At 43.1% G+C, this 18,819-nt stretch overlaps 1 protein-coding gene across 3 annotated transcripts in view; it reads left to right on the forward strand.

The window, feature by feature from the left end:
* The window catches only part of Ptpn23 (protein tyrosine phosphatase non-receptor type 23), a 29,355-nt gene that overhangs the window by 6,509 nt on the left and 4,027 nt on the right, over positions 1-18,819 (forward strand). The window contains exons 2-18 of one of the 3 annotated variants that reach the window (XM_026389856.2): positions 1,577-1,667; positions 4,645-4,719; positions 14,308-14,435; positions 14,638-14,714; positions 15,352-15,401; positions 15,495-15,626; positions 15,885-15,965; positions 16,039-16,170; positions 16,253-16,300; positions 16,665-16,721; positions 16,833-16,891; positions 17,068-17,147; positions 17,247-17,361; positions 17,441-17,506; positions 17,861-18,006; positions 18,255-18,566; positions 18,644-18,798. In XM_026389856.2, the coding sequence (XP_026245641.1) occupies positions 1,653-1,667; positions 4,645-4,719; positions 14,308-14,435; positions 14,638-14,714; positions 15,352-15,401; positions 15,495-15,626; positions 15,885-15,965; positions 16,039-16,170; positions 16,253-16,300; positions 16,665-16,721; positions 16,833-16,891; positions 17,068-17,147; positions 17,247-17,361; positions 17,441-17,506; positions 17,861-18,006; positions 18,255-18,566; positions 18,644-18,798 (1,728 nt within the window). In that variant the 5' untranslated portion in view covers positions 1,577-1,652. Of the gene's footprint in view, positions 1-1,572; positions 1,668-4,644; positions 4,720-14,307; positions 14,436-14,637; positions 14,715-15,351; positions 15,402-15,494; positions 15,627-15,884; positions 15,966-16,038; positions 16,171-16,252; positions 16,301-16,664; positions 16,722-16,832; positions 16,892-17,067; positions 17,148-17,246; positions 17,362-17,440; positions 17,507-17,860; positions 18,007-18,254; positions 18,567-18,643; positions 18,799-18,819 lie in introns of all 3 variants that reach the window. The other 2 variants (XM_026389855.2, XM_026389854.2) reach the window with 2 other exon arrangements.

The raw sequence follows: 18,819 nt of genomic DNA on the forward strand, positions 1-18,819 counted from the left end.
CAGGTGCATGGTGTCCTTTCAGTGTCTCTTCTGCAGGGCTGCCTTCTCAAGCTTTGCTGGGAGTTTCAGAGTCCTCGCTTGACTGTTAGGAGTTCTGCAAAGTCTCCGAATACAGGGAGGTTGGGAGGGTCTCTGTTTCTTATTCTTGACTTCACTCAGCCTCTTTCCTCCTTTTGGTAGTGGGGAGTAATTAGCAGTCATAGAGGATTTTATCAGGGTTTCAAAAACATCCTGGCTGCTCTATGGTCTCAGTGGTAAGGGAATTATTTTAACTGCTCATTTTCCAGAGTTATTTATTGGAATCATATTTTTAAAAAGAAGCATATTGATCTAAGATGTAACTTGGGCTCTAGAGCATGAAGGCCTGGGTTTTGGTCATTGTCCCATTAATTACTAGGACTGGAACCTTGACAAATGTCCCCTAACTTCTTTGCCTCAGCTTCCTCATTTCCTCATCTGTCATATGGTAATGATCATAATGGTGTCCACCTTGTGGGGCATGTAAAGATGAGTGACTGTTAGGCCCTCAGCATAGTGCCTTGCCTGTGGTAAGAGCTCAGTAGTGTCTGCTGCTGCTCATTTTCGAGGAGCAGTGAGGCAGGTTGCAGGTGACTCTAAGGACAATTTGCAGGGGGTGGGGACAGCAGTTCTTTCCCCTTCATCATTGGGTGAACAGCAGGGACAGATGTTCTTAACCTTTTAGGACACTCCAATGTCCCTCTGATTCTTTGGCTTCTATTTCATGGGGCCTCTAGGCTGCACTTTTACTTATTTTCTCTAACCTGAAGATGGGTAAACCTAAAACCTCTTACTAAAAGGGAATTAAAGAACATACTCATTTAGATAGTTCAGTTTTACCTTATAGTTTTATATTTTATATTTACGAAGGTTTGTTTTGTTTTGATGGGGGAGGGGTAAGGGAGGAGGATTTAGATCAATCAGAGGGAGAATTATTAACCAAGAATGCATAAATGGGCTTCACAGTGTCTTTGAATCCTCGAAAATTAAGGTTTGAGAGAGTGTCTGTGTGCACACGCATGTAGTTGAATATTTTTAAGGAGATTTTTTGTTGTTGTTTTTTTGTACCAGGGATTGAATCTAAAGGCACTTAACCACTGAGCCACATCCCAGCTCATTTTATTTTTTGAGACAGGTCTCACTAAGTCCCTTAGGGCCTTTCTAAGTTGCTGAGGCTGGCTTTGAATTTGCAATCCTCCTGCCTCAGCCTCCTGAGCCGCTGGGATTATAAATATGTGCCACCATGCCTGGCTCAGGGGCATTTCTTTCATGGCTTTTACCTTCTTAAAGGACCCAAAAAGGGGAAAGTGTTTTTCAGGTATCATTTAGTTCTTCAGTAACTCTGAAAGTAATTTTCTAAATTTCAGACATTGAGAGGGAGGTTAGAAGAATTAATGCAGTGCTCACTCAAATCCTTGGTATCTAGAGTGGTTTTTTATTTTTTGTTTTAAGTGGGGCTGGGGATTGAACCCAGAGCACTTACTCTACTACTGAGCTACCCTACCAGCTTCACTACCTCATCTTAATGGTTATATTTTACCATATTTGTTCTAGATAGATAGATTGATTGATCCTGTGAACCCTTTGAAAGTAAGTTTTAGACATCCTCACTTTTCTCCTGGACACATCTCAGCATGCATTTCCTAAGGGTAAGGATATTTTCCTATATAACTACAGTATTATTATACTTACAAATATTTGTGATAATTCTTTACTATTTAAGTTTCACCTGTTACCCAAAAAATCTTAGCTTTTTTAAAAATTCTGATCCAGTCTTAAGTTTTCATATTGCACTTGTTTATTGTTGCTTTAATCACTCTTAATTTAGAATAGTCTTCTGCCTCCTCCTTTTTATTTTTATTCATTCATTTTGTAAGATTGAGAGTTGAACCCAGGGCCTTGAGCTGCTAGTCAAGTGCTCTAACACTGAGGTATTCCCTCTCCTTTTAAAAATTTATTTTGTTAAGTTGCCCAGGCTTAAATTTGTCATTTTCCTGAGTAGCTGGGGTAAGCCTCCTTAGTAGCAGGCATGCACCACCAGGCCTGCCTTTATATTTACTTTTATTTTTTTGTGGTGCTGGGGACCAAGTCCAGTGCCTTGCACATGTTAGACAAGCACTCTAACCACTGAGATACATCCCTAGTGTCCCTACCTGTTAAATGACATTAACTTTTGAAGAGACTGGGTTAATTGTTGGATAAAATGCCTCATCTTCTGAATTTTTCTTGCCTTCTGTTTTCTCCCTTTCCTATAAAGGCAGCCATTTACTGAGCACACATTTTTCTAATAAGGCCTACCTTTACTCACTCTCATTGTTTGGCATGGCAAGGGTAAGTCATTGGCCCTTCTGTGAACACATGGTCTGGGGAAAACATGTAACAAGCCTTAACACCTGAGGTCAGTCATTCCAAAGTATAATGGGGTGGGTGTCCCTGAGATGTGCCAGAGGATAATTCTTAAAAGATGTTGGGAGCAGGTTGCAAAAAGTCATGAACTCTGTGCCAAGATTAGATTTCATCTTGGAGGCTTTAGGAAGTTATTGTAGCATGTTCTTTTTAGATTATAGTATTTCTTTATTTTTTGAGGGCAGGGTATAGGGATTGAACTCAGGGGCATTCAATCACTGAGCCAGATTTCCATCCCTATTTTGTATTTTATTTAGAGACAGGATCTCTCTAAGTTGCTTAGTACCTCGCTTTTGTTGAGGCTGGCTTTGAACTCAAATCCTCTTGCCTCAGACTCCTGAGCCACTGGGATTATAGGTGTTCGCCACCATGCCCAGCTATTTTTTTTTAATATACCTTTATTTAATTTATTTATTTTTATGTGGTGCTGAGAATTGAACCCAGTATCTCACACGTGCTAGTCAAGTTTCTACCACTGAGCTACAGCCCCAGCCCCAATATTTCTCTTTAGAAATCATATTTTTGGGCTGGGGATGTGGCTCAAGCCGTAGTGCGCTCACCTGGCATGTGTGCGGCCCGGGTTCGATCCTCAGCACCACATACAAAGAAAGATGTTGTGTCCGCCAATATCTAAAAAATAAATATTAAAAAAATTCTCTCTGAAAAAAAAATAAATCATATTTCTTAAGATATCACTAACCCGAGATAAGAGTGTTTGGGGTTTATTTTTTCAGAGAGAGTGTGTGTGTGTGTGTGTGTGTCTCAGAAGGATTGAAAGCCAGGAGTGACATTAGAGTTGTATTAGAAAGATAGTTCAAGCCTGGGTTGGGATGGGTTTGAATGGGTGGATTGTCCAGGCCAGAGGTGGCAGGGGAACAGAGGAAAAAGCTCACAGATACAGAGAATTTCAGAAACCAAATGAATAGAAGAGTGAATTAGACTCAGTAACTGGATGGTGCTGTAATTAATTCTGCAGTACCTCCCTTCTATCTGTCCTTCTGCTCCCTTTGCCTGCTAGAACAGATAGAAGCTGTCATACAATCTTGTTGGTTTCTGCCTGGCTAGTTCCTTAGTAGCCAGCCGTGAAAAGGGACCACAGGAAAGTTGGGCAGGCTGCAGACATGCTGTGAGAGAAATGTGCTACTAGACAGCCTTTCTCAGCTTCCTCCCTTTTTCACCTCACATGCCTTGGCTAGGGCCTCAGCTTGAGTTGATCATTAATGTCCTTTGTGGAACTGGTAGGTCTGGCCCCCAGAATTTGAACACACCAGGCAACAGGTATTGTAGCAGGGGTGGTTCCAGCTGCCTTATCTTTTTATCTTAGTTGAACAAGGGGCTGTTTGGTCCAAGCCTCTAGGCTGGTGTGCATGCTCACCCTCTAGAAAGGTTTTGAGGGCTGGGGTTGTGGCTCAGCGGTAGAGCACTCACCTAGCATTTGCAAGGCCCTGGGATCAATCCTCAGCACCACATAAAAATAAATAAATAAATGAATGCATAAGGTATTGTGTCCAACTACAACTAAAATAAATAAATATTTTAAGAGTTTTTTTTTTTTTTTTAAAGAAAGAAAGCTTTTGAGGTGGTGAGTACTGTTGTGGGCAGGCATGCCAGTCCCCTTTCTGATGTGGGCAGTCTCTGCAGACAGGATACTGCAGATCACCTATTTCTATGGTGCACTTTCCCAGAAAGGAAAATAGGAAGGTGAGGAAAGCTTTGTACTCTCACTGTTGTTTGGTGCCTCTTGCCTACATGTGCTTAGAGTTATGGTTGTCACTCCAGAACAAAGCAAGGCCCAATTCTGGAGGGAGGTTTGAGTTTGTGACCTTTTAGGGGATTCTCCTAGGGTCCCATTTCAGCCAGCTAAGTTGCCTGGCTTTTTGAGCTGGCAGAATCCTGTACTTTGTAGAGCAGGCCACAGCAGTATGAGGACCTGCCAGGGTACTTACATAGGGTGTGCAGTCTTGTTTTCCACTGTGATCTAAGTAGGAGGAGATTGCTTGCTCAGCATCTTATGCTGCCCATTGTTGAAGGTAGAGTTCCCTGGCGGGCTGGGAGACAAGCTTGCAGTTATGGGTCTAGACTTGATCGTATATCCTAACTGATGATTGCCCAGATCACAGGGTGGGGGGAGGGAGGGAGTGTGTGTGTGTGTGTGTGTGTGTGTGTGTGTGTGTGTGTGTGTATTATCTCACTAGCTTGCATTTTTCTTTGTCTTTTTAGTTTGTCCTGAAGAATTATGGAGAGAACCCAGAAGCCTACAATGAGGAACTGAAGAAGCTGGAGTTGCTCAGACAGGTAAGATGGTGGTATTTTTAGGTAGTTATGATCATTGATAGAGAGGTAAAGAAAACACCTAGAACTGTGGTCTTATTTTTTTCCTCTGCAAAAGCAGTGAAATTGATAGTAGAAACATTCGAAAATACTAAAAACAAAAATAAAATCTTTTAAAAATGTTTTTTAGTTTGTAGACAGATACAATACCTTTATTTTATTTAACTGTTTTTTAATGTGGTGCTGAGGATCGAACCCAGTGTCCCACACGTGCAAGGCAAACACTCTACCAACTGAGCTACAACCGCAGCCCCCAAAATAAAATCTTAAAACACCTTTTTATAATTTTTTTGTACATTAGTTAGTCCTCTGTGTGTATGGGTTCCACATCTGCAGATTCAATCAACTACAGGTTGAAAATGTAGTTAAAACTTCCATGGTTGAGTCTGTACTGAATAAGTAAAGACTTTTTTTCTTGTCTTTATTCCCTAAAAAGTAGTAACAATTATTTATATAGCATTTACATTGTATTGGGCATTATAAGTAATCTGGAGGTTACATGCAAATACCATGCATTTCATATAAGGGACTTGAGTGTTCTCAGATTTTGGTATCTGCAGATATACTGGAACCAATCCCTTGTGAATTCTGAGGGACACTATATATATAATATAAAATCACTGTAGGATTCTGTTCACCACCTGTACTAGTTTGTAACCTGCCTTCTTCTCTTGATAATCTATGACTATGTCCTGTATCAATGAACATATGATAAGAGTATTTTAAATGACCTGTGACCATTATATTGCCTTATAATTTAACCTGCTTCCTCTTGAGAATATTCAACCATTTCAACTTTTCATCATTGTAAAAAATATTGTTATATTTTCTGTGCATATGTGTGCCTTTCTAGGACCATGTCTCAAGGAGTTAGTGGGTAAGTGGGGTACACTTTTTCCTGTTCACTTCCAAAGAGGATATGTACCTGGTCCTGCTACTCCTTGTCAACTTTGGCAGTCTGATAGATGAAAAGGATGTTTAATTTTAATTTTTAGTCATTTGGTTAATGGTAGAGTTGTATAATTGTTAATTCCCAAGATATAAAACAAACCCATTATCTGTTAAATTTTTTTTAAATAGGGTATTGTAGCTTTTTCCTTACTAATTTATAAGACTTCTTTATACATTAATGATATCGCTCCCTTATATCATGTAAATATTTTTCCAAAACAATAGTTTTTGTTTATTGTATTTTTAATAGACTTCAAATTTTATACATGTTTAATATTTATAAATCCGATTCATCTCATTTTTTCCTTCATAGAATCTGCCTTTGATATGTGCTTTGAATTAGTATTTATGGGCTGGGATTGTGGCTCAGTGGTAGAGCACTTGCCTAGCATGTATAAGGCCCTAGGTTCGATTCTCAGCACCACATATAAATAAATAAAATAAATGTCCATTGAAAACTAAAAAAATTTAAAAAAAAAAAAGAATTAGTATTTATATCACTGAAATTCAGGTTAAATCACACCATTACAGACTTTAGACTCTCTTAACTTCTAATAAACACAAGGGAAAATACATTACTATACAATAGTTCATAAACTAATTATGGAAAAAATATGTATTTGTTATTTATTAGAAGCCTTATTAGAAGGAACTTAGCTAACTTTTAAAAAAATTATGTTAAAATTTTAATTGTGGGGCTGGGGTTGTGGCTCAGTGGTACAGTGCTTGCTTAGCATACATGAGGCACTGGGTTTGATCCCCAGCACCATATAATATAAAATAAAGATATTTTGTCCACCTAAAACTAAAAAATAAGTATTTAAAAAAAATTTAATTGATATACATAAAATCTACCAACTTAACCCTTTTTTAAATGAACATACAGTTCAGTAGCTTTAAGTGTATGCACATTGTCATACAAGTCTCTTTTTTAATTTTGTGTACCTATTAAAGAGTAGAGTCATCCCCCTGATCTGTGATTTTATTTTTTATGGTTTCAGTTATCTGTGGTCAACTTTGTTTTTTTGGTACCAGGGATTGAACCCAGGGTCATTTTACTACTGAGCTACATCCCCAGTCCTTTTTTTTTCCCTTATTTTTTTTAAGTTGTAGTTGGACACAATACCTTTATTTTATTTATTTTTATATGGTGCTGAGGATCAAACCCTGTGCCTCACTCATGCCAGGTAAGTGCTCTACCACTGAATCACAACCTTGCCCCCCACCAGTCCTTTTTAATTTTTTATTTTGTGACAAGATCTCGATGAGTTGCGGAAGGTCTTGCTAAGTTGCTGTCTGGCCTTGAATTTGCAATCCTCCTGCCTCCGCCTCCTGAGCTGCTGGGATTACAGTTGTGCGCTCCCACCCCCGGCTTGTGTGGTCAACTTTGGCCTGCAAATATCAGACAGAAAATTCTGTAAATAATCTGTGTTTTAAATGGTGTACAGTTCTGGGTAGTGTGATGAAATCTCATGTTGTCCCACTCTGTTCCACAGGGAATGTGAATCATCCCTTTGTCCAGGATATTCATGCTGTATGTGCTATCTGTCCATTAATAACTTAGTGTTCATCTTGATTGACTTGGTTAATTTTTACTATATTGCAGTTAACTTGTTTTCAGGTAAACCTTCCATAGTAGCCTAACCCTATATCACCTCACTTTATCTCACCATATAGGCATTGTATCATCTTACATCATCACAAGAATGAGTATAGTACAATAAGGTATTTAGAAAGACCACATTTACGTTTACATAACTTGTACTATTAATATAATGTTGTTATTGTCCTATCTTATTAATTATTGTTAATCTCTTACTGTGCCTAATTTATAAATTAGACTTTATTGTTCACTGTTGTTATATAGAGACCCATGCGATTATTGTTTGTGATGATTTTGTATCCTGCAACTTTGCTGATTTGTTTATTCTAAGAGTTTTGAGGATAATCTTGAAGGTTTTTTATTTTTTTGGACATAAGATCATCTTTTCTGTGAACAGAGAAAATTTTGCTTCTTTGTTTGCAGTTTGAATGCCTTTCTGTTTCTTGCCTGATTGCTCGCTAGGACCACCATGTTAATAGAAATGGCAAAAGCAGGCATTCTTGTTTTGTTCCCTGGTCTTAAAGTAAAGCTTTCAGTCTTTCATCATTGAGTATAGTGCTAGCTGAGGGCTTTTAATATGTGGATTATTTTTATTATTATTATTTTTTTTGCTGGAGTAGAGGAACATGTGTGACTTTTAAGGAAAGTGACACGGTTCTTAACAGAAGAACATTGTCAAAAAGGCTATTCACCTCACTTGCCCATTCTGTTTTAGTAGTTAAAAACAACTTTTTTTTTTTTTTTTTTTTTTTTTTTAGAGAATTTTTTAATATTTATTTTTTAGTTATAGGTGGACACAACATCTTTGTTTGTATGTGGTGCTGAGGATCGAACCCGGGCCGCACACATGCCAGGGAAGCGCGCTACCACTCGAGCCACATCTCCAGCCCCCCAAAAAACAACTTTTTTTTCAACTAATAATAGAAGAAGGTTTAAGTAAAAGTTTTATTTATAATTTCAAAGTATAGGAGATTTTGTCATTCCCTAAAAAGTAAGAGTGATTGAGTGTAGGAGTGATGTTATTAGTCTTTTAAATCATGTACAAAACAAAAAATGTCACATAACATTGTTAAAATAATATTAAAATAATTTTAAAGTTTTTTGGGTTTTGTTTCTAATAATTGCTCATGTATGTGCCCTTACTGAGATCTTTATTTCTTTATACTGTGTAGTGTTCCTTCATTTCAACAGGCAGGAATACCTTAAGAACTTCTTACAATGAAAGTCCACTGGTAACAAACTCCCTCAGCTTTTGTTTATTTGGGAATGCCTTAAATTCTCCTTTACTTGTTTTATTTTTTATTTTTTAGTTGTAGATGGACACAATACCTTTCTTTTTATGTGGTTCTGAGAATTAAACCCTGTTCCTCCCACATGCTAGGCAAGTGCTCTACCACGGAGCTACAATCCCAGCAGCCCTCTCCCTCACTTTTGAAGGAGAGTTTTGCCAGATATAGGATTGTTGGTTGAATTTTTTCTTTTCTTTCTTTTTTTCTTTTTTGGCACTTTGAATATGAACTTTCTGGTCTTCAAAGGTTCTGGTGAGACATCTGCTGATGATCTTACTGGAGATCCCTTGTATGTGATGAATTGCTTTTCACTGCTTCTTTGAAGATTTTCTCTTTGGTTATAACTTGTCTCAGTGTGGGTCTCTGAGTTCATCCTTCTTGGAATTTGTTGAGCTTGTTTCATGTTTATTTGCTTGTTTATATTCATGACTTTGATCAGACTTAGGAAGTTTTTCACCATTATTTCTTCGGATATTGTCTGTCCTTCTCTTCAGGGACTTCCATAATATTTATGTTGGTTCATTTGATGATGTCCCACAGGTCCCTTAGGTTGTGTTCACTTTTTTTTTTTCACATATTTTAAATTGCATTTATTGTTTCAGTAGGTAACCTGTTCACACAGCTCAAAAATTTAAAGTTAGAAAAATCTGTATCAAAAACGCTCTTCTAGGGTCTGGGGTTGTGGCTCAGCAGTAGAGCGCTGGCCTAGCACACGAGAGGCCCTGGGTTTCAATCCTCAGCGCCACATAAAAATAAATAAATTAAAAACAAACAAACAAAAAACAATAACCAAAACAAAACACCCCCCCCCTCCTCTAGGGCCAATGCGGCCAGTTTCCTGGGGGTGCATTCAGAGACACACCTCCCCACACACAGCTGGGAGCATGCGCAACACTGCTCCTTGGCTCGCCCAGGTTGTGTTCACTTTTCTTCAGTCTTTTTTTCTTTCCATTCCTCTGACTCAGTAATTGCCATCATTCTATCTTCAGGTTTGCTGAATCTTTCTTCTGTCAATTCAGATCTGTCTTCGAGTCTCCTAGTGAGATTTTCATCTCAATTGTTACACTTTTCGGCTCCAGGATTTTTTTGTTGGGGGCAGTGAGGGCAGGTGGGGAGGTGTCTCTCTTTAGTGTTTTTTTTTTTGGGGGGGGAGGGTACTGGGGGTTAAACCCAGGGGTGCTTAACCACTGAGCCACATACCAGCCTTTTTTATATTTTATTTTGAGACAGGGTCTCACTAAGTTGCTGAGGCTATCTTTGAACTTTGATCCTCCTGCCTCAGCCTTCTGAGCCACTGGGATAACTGTATACTACCACACCCAGTGTCTTTTTAGGTTTTCTATTTCTTTATCATATTTCCATTTTTTACATATATAATTTTCTTCACATCTTTTTTTAGTTCTTTGAGGCTCTTAAAAAAATGATCATTTTTAAAGTCTTTGCCTAATAGTTCCACCATCTGGTCTTTTCAGGGACAGTTTCTATCAATGTTTTTTTTTTTTATTTTTGTAAATATATTTTTTTAGTTGTTGATAGACCTTTATTTATTTATATATGGTGCTGAGAATTAAACCCAGTGCCTCACACATGCCAGGCAAGTGCACTACTGCTGAGCCCCAGCCCTGTTTATTTATTTTTTGTTGTTGGTGGTTTTATTTTAAATGGGCTATGCTTTCCTGGTTTTTCCCATATGCTTAGTAATTTCTTGGGCATTCAAGCTGGATGTAGTGGCACATACGTGTAATCCCAGTGACTCAGGAGACTGAGACAGAAAGATTGCAAGTTCTAGGCAGGCCTCAACAATTTAGTGAGGCCCTAAGAACCTGGTGAGACCTTGTTTCAAAATAAAAAATAGAGGGCTGGGGATGTGGCTCAGCGGTAGCGCGCTCGCCTGGCGTGCGTGCGGCCCGGGTTCGATCCTCAGCACCACATACCAACAAAGATGTTGTGTCTGCCGAGAACTAAAGAATAAATATTAAAAATTCTCTCTCTCTCTCTCTCTCTCTCTCTCTCTCTCTCTCTCTCCTCTCTCACTCTCTCTTTAAAAAAAAAAAAAAAAAAGATGTTGTATCTGCCGAAAACTAAGAAATAAAAATTAAAAAATTCTCTTTCTCTCAAAAATAAATAAATAAATAATAGAAAGGGCTTGGGATGTATCTCTGTGGTAAAGCACCCCTGGGTTCAATCCCTGGTCCACCCCCGCACACACACACACACACACAGGAAAAAAAATGCGCATTTAAATCTAATGATGTAGTATCACTGGAAATCAGATTCATCCCTTTCCTGGGGTTTTCTGACTTTTGTGGGTTTTTTCCTGGTTGTTGTAGGCTGTTTCTGTGCCATGGATCAACCTGAGGTGTTAACTGAAGGTCTTCTTAGGTCTTTTCTGAGCCTGTGCTTTTCCCTGGGCATGTGTGGTGATTTTCAGATTTCCCCTATATGGGTAATTACTTTTGGACATTCTATTCTTCACTGTATGGCTTCCAAAAGAGGAAAAAGCGAAGTATGAAGTATTGCTGGATAGGAAGAAGGTACTTCAGCTAGAGGTGGAGGTGCTTCTGACAGTGGAGGGAGGTGTAGAAACAATGGCTTCTGCCTCTGTGCATCTCTGTGATCAGAAGCAGCAATAGGAGCACATATCTCCTGTGTTTGCAGAATAGAATCCTTTTTGCCCACCCTGGTTCCCACAAGATGTTCTTGGAACTATGTGTAACTGCCTGCTAGGTGCTGGGCGTGGGGAATAGGTGGCTGCTACTGTGCTAGGAGCTGAAATTAACCACAATTTACTGTCTCGCCCTTCCCTTGGAGGTTGTAAGCCTTTACTATTTAATAGCCTCCTGAATTCTGAGGTAGTCACTTAAGGCAGATCTGCCAGTTTGTTATCTAGGTCTGGAAATGGATTTCTGGTGTTTCTTTATTCCACTATCTTCCCAGAGTCATCCTCAAATTGAATTTTAACAAAATTTATTTGAACAAAGTTTGAAAACTAGTAAAATAATCTTTTTTTTTTAAAGGAAATGTTTCTAAGCATTTTCCTTTTTTTTTTTTTTTTAAAGAGAGAATTTTTTTTAATATTTATTTTTTAGTTTTCGGCGGACACAACTTCTTTGTTTGTATGTGGTGCTGAGGATCGAACCTGGGCCGCATACATGCCAGGCGAGCGCGCTACCGCTTGAGCCACATCCCCAGGCAGTAAAATAATCTTAATCCTTAGGATTAGCACCATTTTGCATGCATTAGACATATACAAACAGCACAGGAGTAACATTGTCACCCATCTCCAAAGCCTCTGAGCAGAGGACAGCAGCTTATACAGAGCAGTGGGCTGGAGAGAGCCACTGCCAAGAGACCTGTACTGCCTGGGCACAGCCTCTTGGGCCTGGGCTCATTCCTGGGAGTTGAACTGGATCAGTGTTTCTTAAACCTGTGAAACCACAGAACAACATTTTGTATTAGAATACTGATTATTATTCCCAGAGTCAGCAATATATAAAAGTAAAAACTAAATGAGCAATTTTAGAATTAACATGGGTCTGGTTTTTAATGAGTAAGAGAAAGTGTGTCACAGCCCAGATATGTACAAAGCAGAAACAGCAAAAGTCAAGTTGTCCCTTTACCATAACTCAGTGATTTGTAAAGGAACAAGGGACGGTGGGTGTAATTTGGGAATCTTTTCCCCTGATGTAAGCCTCTGTTTCCTCATTTGTAAAGCTGGAATTGGATTAGCTGTTTCTAAGAAGACTTCCCTTTTGTAACTGTTAAATCCTTAACTTTGATATAGGGAATAAAATTGTCAGGTGTAAGGGTGATGTGGGGTGGCACCAGTCAGAGTCTGCTCTCCGACTCCTGCACTGCTGTGCTCACCACACGAGGCTTGTCAGAGTAGCCTCTGACAAGATGATCCTTCATGCTTGGTTGGGTAACACTGTGTGAGTGGATCTGTCTGACCTGGAAGGGGAACTCTTCATTGTTCCCCACAGGTGGTTTTAGGAAGTAGAAGACAAATACTTTTTACTTAGTATTTTTGTATATGCTTTAGTGAGTATTGAAAAGTGGGTAGCTAGCACACTAGACCTGTTATTTCAGGGCTCTTACTGCTTAGGGTATAGATCTGATTTTTAAAATGGGTTGATTTAAAGAAAAATGTTAAGTACAAGTGGGATTTGAATGTGTAGAGGTCATGAGAGAGGGTGTGATAAGAGTGAATAGATTTGAGAAGCCCTGGCCTGTGGGACAAACCCCTGAAGTGGCTCCTCAGCAGAGTGACTGTGACACGCCTCATCCTCACACTGGGCATTCTGGAGGCCTCGCAAGGGAGATTATCCTCCTGTGTAAAGGGGAGACAGCCTCCTGAGACACTGCCAGGAAGTGGTGGAGAGTGGGGCTAGTAAGGGGCTCTCTCTGCTGTCCCACAGGGCAAATGCTTTCCTTGAGAGCATCCTGTCTGGCATCCCAAGCCGAGCTCCCCAGTAGGTGTCCTGAAGGATTCTTGTAGCTGGTGCTGGCCAGCCTAACCTCTTGGCCCCACTGCTGTGGCACACCAATGAGGAACTCTGGTCTTCTCAGCAGGGTGGGGCAGGGTGGCCCAGGGTTTGCAGTGCTTCTGACCCAGCCCCTCATTGGGCACCTGCTCCTTGGAGGGTGTATTGTCTTGCTTTTCTGTTTGAGCAGGGTATTCATTTGCTCTCCCCCACCCCAAATGTGAAACATTTGTTATTATAAATAATCAAATATGTGTCTCCATAAGGCACATATCCATTTTTATATTTACATATATAGATAAATCACTTTAATCACAGATAACCGTTTAACATTTGGGTGTCACTTTCTGAATCTTTTCCTTTTGTCAGCATACCTGTTTGGATATCATTATATATGTGATTTTACATAAATGAGATCATACCAGTCATTTGTGACATGCTTTTTTTGCCTAATAGTAGGCAGAAAACATCTTTTTTTTTTTTTTTTTAATTTATTTACTCAGGATCAAACCCAGCGCCTTGCCTGTGCTAAGGGAGTGCTGTACTGCTGAGCCACAACCCTAGCACAAAACATCTTAATGTATCAATAGTTCTTATGTTTGTACAATTCACTGGTGTGGTTAGTTAGCCTCAATATAATTTATTTAAGCAAATTCTTTAATGGAAAATTTAGTATCATCTAGTTTTTTACTCTGGTAATATATAATAATGTTGTGATGAATATCCTAGAATGCACATCCAAATACTTGGTTTCCCTGATGTCTTGAACTGTAAGTCAAAAGTTAGGGGCTGGGGATATGGCTCAAGTAGTAGCGCGCTCGCCTAGCATGCGTGAGGCACTGGGTTCGATTCTCAGCACAACATAAAAATAAAATATATGTGTCCACCTAAAGCTAAAAAAAGAGTTAAGTACAATAAAAATTTTATACCAAGTTGCAACCTGCCTTCTAGAAACATGGCGGTAATTGGGGATTGAACCCAAGGGTGTTCTACCACTGAGATACATTCCCAGCTCTTTATTTATTTATTTATTTTAGAGACAAGGTCTTGCTAAGGCTGGCCTTGAACTTGTGATCCTCCTGCTTTGCCTTCCAAGTTGCTGGGATTACAGGCCTGTGCCACCATGCCTGGATGATGTATATTTCTTGGTATTTGTGGGTGAGCTGGCCTCCCCATCCTGTATCCTAAATGACAGCAATTCCGTTTTTCCCATTCTGACCCGCAGAATGCTGTCCGTGTCCCACGGGACTTTGAGGGCTGCAGTGTCCTCCGAAAGTACCTTGGCCAACTCCACTATCTGCAGAGTCGGGTGCCCATGGGCTCGGGTCAGGAGGCTGCTGTCCCTGTCACCTGGTGAGAGCTAGCAGGCAGTGTTGGTAGTTTGGAAGCCTGGGGGGTTGTGGCTCTTTTTCTCCCTTCCCCTTTCTTCTTGATGCAGAGGATGGCAAGCAGCCTAGTATGGTTTCCCCGGGCCTCACCTCTCTGATCCCACACTGGGGTAGTTGGGCCCTGGCCAACTCCTGCCTTCTAGATGACCGAGTTGTCATGTCTATAGGACTGAGATCTTCTCGGGCAAGTCTGTGGCCCATGAGGACATCAAGTATGAGCAGGCCTGCATTCTCTACAACCTTGGTGAGCTGCCTGATCCTTTCCCCATAGGCCCTGCTCCCCAGCCCTGTGATCATTAGGTGACCACAAAGGCCATGGCTAGTGAGGGGGAAGATACTTGGGTTCTGGCCCTTCCATTGACTTCACCAGAGCTTTGCCAGCTCTCTGCTATTTTCTGGGCCCGTGGGGAGTCACTGTGCTGGGAGAGCCTCTGTTGGGCTGGCTGTTACACAGAGCTGCCACTGTGTGCTCTGTTGTTAGGAGAGATGGCCTTTCTTCTTTGACTGACAGCATTCCCTCCCCCTCATGGCATGGCCTTGGCTTACCCGGTGGGTTATCCTTATCCTGGCTCAGGGAGAAGCATGGGGAGCCCTAGAACTCTGTGTAGCATCCCTGAAGCTTCAAGATGAATCCCTAGGCTCTGGACAGGAGTCTCCTTCCCTGTCCACCTGCCAAGTGCAGAGCGAAAGACAGAAGGTCTGGCAAGGCTTCTGAGCTTCCTCTTTGCTCTAGCTTGGGTGTCTTTGCACTGACTGCTCCAGTCTCAGACCTGTTCTCCTGATTAAGATGACAGCCCTTCTGCCTCACCCTCAACACAGGCATGGGCAGCCTGGGGAAGCAGCCCTAAGCTCTCCTCACACCATGTTCTCTACCTCCCCAGGTGCACTGCACTCTATGCTGGGGGCCATGGACAAGAGGGTGTCTGAGGAGGTGAGGAGGGGGCAGTGGCGGGACATGTACATTTTGAATGAATCCTGTCCCATGGGATTAGACAGAAGCCCTCTTCCTCCTCCTCCTTTGCAGGGCATGAAGGTTTCCTGTACCCACTTCCAGTGTGCAGCAGGTGCCTTTGCCTACCTGCGTGAGCACTTCACACAGGCGTACAGTGTTGACATGAGCCGCCAGATCCTCACTCTCAATGTGAACCTTATGCTGGTAAGTGCCCTGTTGAAACTGAATTGAATCCAGAAATGGCCAAAAGGGACTGAATCTGCCATGCACAAGTGGCAGTAAGAGACAAGCAGGGTCCTTGGCTTTGGTCTGTTGAGCTCTAGGTGGATCAGGCACAGGACAGTGCTTCTTGGGGTAGGGGAGGATAGCAAAGAAGGGATCCTTTGGTTTCCCCACTCCCTGCCCTAGGGAGGGGAAAGACTTCCAGGTGAGCAAGGGATTGACCTACATGTATCACCCCAGGGCCAGGCTCAGGAGTGCCTGCTGGAGAAGTCGATGTTGGACAACAGGAAGAGCTTTCTTGTGGCTCGCATCAGTGCACAGGTAGAGAGGGGACTAAGCATGGGTCTTTGCTTTGCCCCTGACCCCCACCAAGTAACCCTATCCTGGCTCTGAGGTGGTGGATTACTACAAGGAGGCGTGCAGGGCCTTGGAGAACCCTGACACTGCCTCACTGCTGGGCCGGATCCAGAAGGACTGGAAGAAACTGGTGCAAATGAAGATCTACTACTTTGCAGCTGTGGCTCATGTGAGTGTGAGGGGTCACTGAGTCTAGGTTGGGCCAAGGTGCCACGGCTCAGGAAACAAGTCATGGTGCCTCCTCTTTCCAGCTGCACATGGGGAAACAGGCTGAGGAGCAGCAGAAATTTGGAGAGCGGGTGAGTGGGCTTTGGTGAGCAGAACACTCAGGACCTGTCCAACCTTATTGGATCCTAGTATGGTTCCATCCCTTACAGAATGGGGGAGGTGGTCTCTCTCCAACCTGCTATTGCCCTGCTATAGGCTTGGTATGTCTTAATGTTGTCCCACCAGTGCAGCCCTCTTCCCTAAGGTTCTCAGGAGGCCTGGCAGGCTCCCCAGAGAGGGAGGCTGTTTGGACTGTAAGCTCTAGGGTGATGCTACCTTGGTGCTATTTTCTGAGCTAACACATAGCTTCTGATGGTTGACTGCCTGATGGCCAGGGTGAGTAGGGAGGCACACTAAGGATCAGGCAAAGACAAGACTAGGGTTTGCCCTCCACAGGTGGCCTACTTCCAGAGTGCCCTGGACAAGCTCAATGAAGCTATCAAGTTGGCCAAGGTAAAGCTGAGGAAGGTCTGGCAGCCTTGCGCACACAGGGAGCAGGCCCATTGGGTATTCTGGCACTGGCCTTGGTTAGTGCTGATGCCCTATCTTGTCCCTCCTCCACAGGGCCAGCCTGATACTGTGCAGGATGCACTTCGTTTTGCTATGGATGTCATTGGAGGAAAGTGAGTCTGTGGGGTTGAGGTGGTCCGATTTCCTCTTATTATGAAGGTCTTCTTTCTCTGCCTGTGCCCTTGGGAGGAAGCCACCAGTGCCAGGGAACAGTAATCCAAATGGGAGTCTGTAGGTTGTGGGTCTCCACTGACCCCCGATTCTTCCTCTCTTCAATGCTGACCCTCAGATATAATTCTGCCAAGAAGGACAATGACTTCATCTACCATGAGGCAGTCCCAGCACTGGACACCCTTCAGCCAGTGAAAGGTCTGGGAAGTGGTGTCAGGGGAGGTGTAGGGGGGATGGACTGGTGGCAGCTTTGGGGTCTGTGAGCCAGAGCTCCACAATTCTTTCTCCATCTTCCAGGAGCCCCCTTGGTGAAGCCCTTGCCAGTGAACCCCACAGACCCAGCTGTTACAGGTCCTGACATCTTTGCCAAACTGGTACCCATGGCTGCCCATGAGGCCTCATCACTGTACAGGTGGGTGGGATGGGCTGCCCCTGCCCTTGGCAGAGGTGGCTGGGCGTCTCAGAGATATGGCTCATAACTTTCTCCACAGTGAGGAGAAAGCCAAGCTGCTTCGGGAGATGATGGCCAAAATTGAAGATAAGAATGAGGTCCTTGAGTAAGTATAAGACTTGGGATCGGGGGCAGGGAGGACACATCAGGCATTGTGGGGGTTCCAGTGTTGCCTGTGAGAGGGAGAGGTGTAAGGTCTCAAATATCTGCACCACAAGATTTCCTCACCCTGCCTTCCTGCTTGGGGCTTGTGGGCTAGATCATAAGGTATCTTGTCTTGGAGGGAACACTTCCCTTCCTTTTCACTGTGTCCAGCAGTGCCTGTGGATCCACATTTTGGCAGAGGCTGGGGGTAGTGACTTGCTGTGCCCAGTGTCAGTGGAGGGAGTTATCCTAGCAGGCCCCTTTGACATGGAATTGGGTCAGCACTCAGCACCCACCTGGCCCTGTTACCCCCTAGCCAATTCATGGATTCAATGCAGCTGGATCCTGAGACAGTGGACAACCTTGATGTCTATAGCCATATCCCACCCCAGCTCATGGAGAAGTGTGCGGCACTCAGCGTCCGGCCTGACACTGTCAAGAACCTTGTTCAGTCCATGCAAGGTGAGCAAGAGGCAGGTGGAGGGGGACCACGCATATCATCTGTTGTGGCCTCGTCTCTATAAAGATGGAGGCTGTATCTTCTTAAGTCCTGGTTAAGGCATCTACCCTCACACCCTTGTGGATCACTGAACCCTATGTCTGTGGAGTTCTGCATGCCTGGGCCACACACAGGCCCTGGCTGAGTGGGCAGTTCTGTCTGGGGAGCCTGGTCTACCTGCCTCAGGGGCTGCTCCCCCAATACACCCCAGTGTTGTCAGGCGTGTTCACGGATGTGGAGGCCTCCTTGAAGGATATCAAGAACCTTCTGGAAGAGGATGAACTGCAAGAGCAGAAGTTGCAGGAGGCAGTGGGCCAGGCTGGGGCCAGCCCAGCTGTCACCAAAGCTGAGCTGGCAGAAGTGAGGCGAGAATGGACCAAGTACATGGAAGTGCACGAGAAGGCCTCTTTCACCAACAGCGAGCTGCATCGTGCCATGAATCTGCATGTCAGCAACCTGCGCCTGCTCAGTGGGCCACTGGACCTGGTCCGGGCTGCCCTGCCCACACCAGCCCTCACCCCAGGTGAGTATGCCTGTTACCATATGAAGAGGCTCAGACCCTGGGGGTTCTTTGGCCTCACTGACTACTGCTGCCCCCAGAGGACAAGGCTGTGCTGCAGAACCTGAAGCGCATCTTGGCCAAGGTGCAGGAGATGCGGGACCAACGCGTGTCTTTAGAGCAGCAGCTGCGTGAGCTGATCCAAAAGGATGACATCACTGCCTCTCTGGTCACCACAGACCACTCGGAGATGAAGGTAGGCTGAGTGAGCAGGGTG

This window comes from Urocitellus parryii, chromosome 3, assembly GCF_045843805.1.
Source record: "Urocitellus parryii isolate mUroPar1 chromosome 3, mUroPar1.hap1, whole genome shotgun sequence".
Taxonomy (NCBI): Eukaryota; Metazoa; Chordata; class Mammalia; order Rodentia; family Sciuridae; genus Urocitellus; species Urocitellus parryii.